This window comes from Bradysia coprophila, unplaced genomic scaffold (genome assembly GCF_014529535.1).
Source record: "Bradysia coprophila strain Holo2 unplaced genomic scaffold, BU_Bcop_v1 contig_415, whole genome shotgun sequence".
NCBI classification, from domain to species: Eukaryota; Metazoa; Arthropoda; class Insecta; order Diptera; family Sciaridae; genus Bradysia; species Bradysia coprophila.
Window position 1 is genome coordinate 824,310 of NW_023503670.1, and position 6,100 is coordinate 830,409.

The 6,100-nt window shown below is 37.6% G+C and overlaps 1 protein-coding gene across 1 annotated transcript; it reads right to left on the reverse strand.

Moving 5' to 3' along the window:
- Window positions 1-3,696: 3,696 nt before the first annotated feature.
- Window positions 3,697-5,217, reverse strand: LOC119082388. The gene is made up of 2 exons (XM_037191916.1): window positions 5,062-5,217; window positions 3,697-4,998 (listed from the first exon to the last, which is right to left on the reverse strand). The coding sequence occupies exons 1-2, from the start codon at window positions 5,155-5,157 to the stop codon at window positions 3,787-3,789; spliced, it is 1,308 nt and encodes a 435-aa protein (XP_037047811.1). The 5' UTR covers window positions 5,158-5,217; the 3' UTR covers window positions 3,697-3,786.
- Window positions 5,218-6,100: the final 883 nt, after the last annotated feature.

Consider the following 6,100-nt stretch of genomic DNA (forward strand, 5'->3'; position numbering starts at 1 on the left):
TCTTTCTTTCCAGTAAAAAGGAGAGAAAGTGCTGAACTTTTCTCACTAGTAATGCTTTTCGATCAAACTCGAACAAAAAGCCATGTTCTCACGGCCATTTCAGTGGAGAAAATAAGGTTAATCACAGCGCACACATGAAATGGTTATTTACGTATGGACTGTAGGCAATGGGGAATTGAAGTTTTGATAAGTTATTTTTAATCGACTTCAAACATTATTCTAAGCAAAAAAAAATCTTCAAAATGCACCGATTTCTTTTGTATAAGTTCGTCTAAACATTGAAATGTACAGCCGCCCGTAAGAATTGAGGAACATATTTTTGATTTTACACTGTTTGCAGATATTGATAGTCTCAAGCAACTTGAGGCTCTCAAAATTGGATCGATTTATGCAAACAAAATTAATTTTATAAAAAGTCAGTGCATTTTAGCGGCATATCGTGGAACTATTTTTACCTTAGAATTTGTCAAAATTTTTTTCTCCCATTTCACGAACTGTAGCCTGAAAGGGACCAAATTAAGAGAAAAATTCCGAATTTAGTCTCATGGCGTGAAAAATCTTTTATTTCTTTTGTTGAACTTTTCATCTCATATATAAGAGAAGATGCTAGAATTCGTTGCCAAAACCGGCTAAATTGCAGTTTATAGTACAAACCCCGATTGGGGCAAAAGTGGTTGGGATCGATAGGGGGAGGTCCCCTGATGACAAAACAACAAGAATTGGGGCGCGGAAGCCCCTCCCCGAGACGCCAGGGCACTCCAAAGTTTTCAATTTTATTTTCAATTTTTCATGTTTTTTGTGACGAAATCAATACTATGTGAATCCCTCACACAACTTTATGTTCCTTGTACGAAATGCCGATAACTTCATTTTCCTTGTACGAAATGCAGACGACTACACTTCGCGCTTCAAGATAACTTCATTTTCCTTGTACGAAATGCCGACGACTACATAACACCTACACACACAAACAATTGACTTTAATTTTGTGAGTCCTACTCCTGAATTCATTTCCCGAACTTTCTAATGTCTCCATTTAGAAACATTCTTCTTCTTCTTCTTCTTTTTCAGCCTGTTTCTATCCACTGCTGGATGTAGGCCTCTCCAACATCTTTCCATTTCGTACGATCCATTGCCATTTGCTGCCAGTTTGTACCTGCAATATTCCTAATTCCGTTTGTCCATCTCTCTGGTGGTCTACCTATAGCTCGTCTTTTATATGGTCGCCAGTTCATGATCTTTTTGGTCCAACGTTCTTCTGTCCTTCTTGCAATATGTCCCGCCCAGCTCCATTTCAGAGATGCTATTCTTTCCATGACATCAACGACCCTGGTTTGTTGTCGAATCCATTGATTCGTCATTCTGTCTCTGAGTGTTATTCCAAGCATACTCCGTTCCATGGCTCTTTGTGTCACTCTCAATTTATCTTCGGATGCTTTCGTTAAAGTTAACGTTTCCGCTCCATAAGTGAGCACTGGAAGGACACAAGTGTCGAAAACTTTTCGTTTCAGACTATTATTCATTTTGCTTTTGAAAATTAGTCTGAGTTTTCCGAACGCTGCCCATGCAAGACCAATCCTACGTCTTATTTCTGCAGCTTGGTTGTCCAGACCTAACTTCAGTTTATGTCCTAGATATACATAGCTGTCGACTCGTTCAATGACAGTGTCACCAACATTACCAACTTCTTATTCACATTATAGGAATAATATTCACGTTGGTATCGCGCCTTAGTCACAACTTAGTCACAAAAAACACGAAAAATTGAAAAAAAAATGAAAACTTTGGAGGGCCCTGGCGCTTCGGGGAGTGGCTTCCGCCACCCAATTTTTGTTGTTTTGTCATCAGGAGACCTGTCTCTATTAATTTCTTCCAAAAAAAGCGCGAAAATTTTAAAAAAATTGAAAACTTTGTAGGGCCCTGGCGTCTCGGGGAGGGGCTTCCGCGCCACAATTCTTGTTGTTTTGTCATCAGGGGACCTCCACCTATCGATCCCACCCACTTTTGCCCCAATTGGGGTTTGTACTATAAACTGCAATTTTGCCAAAATACGTCAAGTCTAAATTTAATTTTTTTTCGTTTAACAACCCAATAAGCACAGTGGCAAAGTGCTGCACTGGCGACACGGAGGTCCTCGAGCCGAACGAGTTTGTAATTTGTAATTTCAAAATTAAAACAATCTTTGAGAACGTTTCGATCTAATGTATTGAAACAATTTTCAAAAGTTAAAACGCAAGTAATCTTTCAAAAGAATATCCAAAAATAGATTTGGTCTTATATGTTATCCAAAAAAGATTTAAATCTAATCCCGGAATTTTCTCTGTGCACCGACTCGAAACTTTAAGCGACAACTTTTTTATGTTTCGTGAAGATGGTAGTCCTGTCGTCGTCTTCATAAACTGAAATGATACGTTGAGCTTTTTCAACGAATTTTCATATATCGACGAAAGCTCCAACGAAAATTTTCATTCATTCACAATAGTCGGAATATGTCCGCACTAAAAAGTGATGAAATAAATTTTAACAATTTTCTTCTGTTTTACGCTTTTTTATGTCCTGATAATTAATGGTAAAATATAAAAAGATGATTATGAGGTGGAATATGGTGTAGGTATAATGGCACAATATCACAGGCATTATGTTCGAAAGTTTTATACGATGAAACTTAAACAATAGCAATTTCTTGTCTGTATAAAATCTACAGAGAGTAAATTATCTGTTTTATGTTTTTTGTTGAATTTCTGCTGTTGAATTGAGATTTATACCATGCTTTGTGTTAGAGGGTTCTCGTGTACTGTATTATATACAAACGTGGATAAGCGAAGTAAAAACGTAAGGGACTGTTGTAAAGTTCTATCCTAAGGAATACACTTCCTGCAACCGATATTTCGATTTTATTTTTGTATTTAACATCGTCAGTCTTTATAAATATAAATTTCTAACTAGAATTAATAATTCTAAATTATATTTCTAAACATTGTGATGAAGAATTCTGACTTTCAACGTTGATTTTGAGATTATGTCTGAAACGACTACAATCGAATTAAAGTCTAATTGATTAAAGTTAAATATAGCAAATCGATAGACTGGATCGAGATGTCTATTTTACTAGCTTTCAAGCTAACTTGTAGGACATACACAATAATTTAAGCTTTGTAGGTCCAGTGAGAATTTATAATTGAAAATGTGAAGGCAGCATTGTGTTTTTGTGGCCGGTATATGAGAGTGCGTTGAATACTTAATACGAAACTCTTTCGACCTACTAAATTGTTACATAATAGTTATTTACGTATCTGTGGTGGACGGTATATTTTAGAGCTGTAGCCCGAATGAAGTCAAGGCTTTATACTTTGGGGAGGTCACGCAGATCGCCATTTTATTAGATACGCGGGAACACACCTTTTTCATACAAATAAATTCACCAAAATTGAATTTGTATGGCGTCTCAAAGTATACAGACTTGGAATGAAGTGAGGGCGGACAGGCGAAAGTGCCTGAAATAAACCGTCCACAACAGGTGCATATACAACTTTTCATGCTGAGACAGGCTGAGGGCCTGCCAACACTAACTGATCGCGTAGGCGCTACAGAATATGGTCTCGGTATCCTGGACTTGATAGTTTCTTAATTTCCGTTTCGCTTTCTTAGGAGCTTTAAACTTTGAACGAACATAACAAAACGACGATGTAATTGGATATGCAACAGTTCTCTCTTTATTAATGCTCCGATCATACTACACCTTTCTTACGAATTACGGCGGGTACATACAAATGATGTATTTACGAACTAGAGACGAACGTTGATTAGAATCGACCCAATTTGTGGTATGGGATAAATTATGCTGGCGTGAAAGTCGTCGGAGTCATTTGATGTCGGTGTTGAAACTTTGGCCCCCCCAAAGGCTAACCGAATGAACGATCTTAAATCGTTCGCCAACGTTTCCAGTTCAGTTGATTCAGCTCGATCGACAATTTCGTTCATATTATCTTTAAAGCATACGACAAAACAATGATAATCGTCCGGTTGGTGTGCAAAATCTTCCTGCTTTCGAACCACAACTCCCATTTGCAGAATTTCGACTGTTGTTTTTATCGACCAAACACTCTGGAATACTCTCTTCGAAAACCATTCTGGAAATTGGGGTTGCTGTTTTTGAATTTCGAAAATGTTTCCAGCCAATTGAAAAGGAATTCCAAGGTGCATCTTGATTGCAGCAGCGCATTCCAAGGAGTACTTTTTCAGTAAAATTTTTGTGTCGCTCCTGAAAAATTCCGCACAATTACGATACGGATTTACTGGATCCATCACACGAGGCAGTGTGGTCGCTTCGTCGAATTGATGCTCTGGAAATTTGTATTCATCTCGGAACACAACGTCAAGCTCTTCGAAATTCTCTAGCATCTTCAGATATCCCATAAAGCATCGTAAGATCGATTTTGTGGGAAACTTATTTTCCAGTTGAGCACAATGCATAGCGAGAATCTCGAACATTATCTTAGAATTTGATTGTTTTATGTTCAGACTGTCATACCATTGTTTTGTAAGGCGGATCATGCTTCGTGTGAAGTCATTCTGTTGCCTGACGTATTGGACAATGGTAGAGGAGAGGCCCCCATTCATTTTATAAACGATTTTCGATGGCCACGGTTTAATTGCGTCCAGAGTCTTCTTGTGTTGAATTGCGTTCGTAGTCGCATAGTTCTTAGCAATTGAAATGTCCAAGTTCAACAATTTCTCCCCGCATTCGTAAACAACGCATGTTAAAACAGTCGGACTTTCGATGGCAATATCAATACGAAAGCGACCGCCTATTGGTTGATTCTGACGAATCAGACTACCGATGTCCTTTAAGACATTTTTAAATGGATATTCGATATCGTCAATAAAAATGTAACAATCGAAATCGGATGTGGTAGTCGTTGTACTTTTTCCAACGCTTCCGCCGATAAAATGACGTCTAATGCAAAGACCACTTTTTCGTTTGAGCATTTGCACAATCTGAAAATTCGATAAAAATTCATTGCACAAAATTTATGGTCACATTGGATGAATTAAGGCTACCTTTGATATGCACGTTTTTCCCCTCTCAACATAATCGTCGGAGAGACCAGGCGCATTTGCCACTGCATTTAACCATGACTCTATCGCACTACCCATGTCGAAATACTACTCAAATCCAACACTGGTCTTCACTGTACAAAGACGTAATCTTAACTGAAAAATGCATGCCAATTTTAGAAATAATCAGACTCATGATTTGTTAAGGTTGCTTAGTCTTTCGGTTTCTTCAATGCAGTGGCAGAGCATTTTGGTTTCATATACTTACTTATGGCAAGGACAACATAAGAATCAATAAAATGCAATGGACAATGATTAGATTATGAAGTCTAACGCGTTTCTGTTCATGGTCATGAACCGTACATGGATCATTGTCGACAAATATAAAGACAGATTGTAAATTTGCACATTGCACTCGACACAATTCACACAATGCTCTAATTGTCACCTCTGACATGTAAAAAGATCGACGAAATATGAGAAATTATTTTTTTTTGTATGTCTAGGGCACCTAGGGATTAAAAATTTGCTTTCGAGGGCAACACAAGATCAATTCATACACAATACTCATTAGAAAAAACTTCGTTCTAACAGACAAGATGGCTACTTTCTCCTGCTTATTATAGATCAGTGTCAAATAACGGTTTTGTCACTCAAAATAGTGTCAAATGAGTTGTCAATTTCACAAAGCTAACATCAACCAGTGACAATCTCAAACGACATGGACCTATTCCCTTCACTGAAAGTCATGGGTTTTACGGATGATAAAAACTCTAAAATGCTTGTCACACTTTGTTCATTCCTTGATAACACGATAACTCGGGTAACTCTTAGCGGATTTCCAAAAAAAAAAATTTATTCGATGGGGAATCAAATTCCTGAGGTTAAGTACGAAGATCGGGTATGACGGACGGGTTATCTTAAAGATATTCCCAAAAGAATTTTCGTCTCGTCGCTTGATGGAATAAAAATTATTCGTGAGGGTTAACCAAACTTTTTTATTCGAGAAGTACTGAAATTACTCGGTTTAAGTTCGTTAATC

What these genes read in the sequence shown, in the direction of transcription:
- LOC119082388 (XM_037191916.1), bottom strand. Translation starts at nt 5,157, where the DNA reads ATGGGTAGTGCGATAGAGTCATGGTTAAATGCAGTGGCAAATGCGCCT. An exon ending in GAAAAACGTGCATATCAAAG is followed by an intron (nt 4,999 to 5,061) that starts GTAGCCTTAATT and finishes TCGAATTTTCAG; the next exon opens with ATTGTGCAAATGCTCAAACG.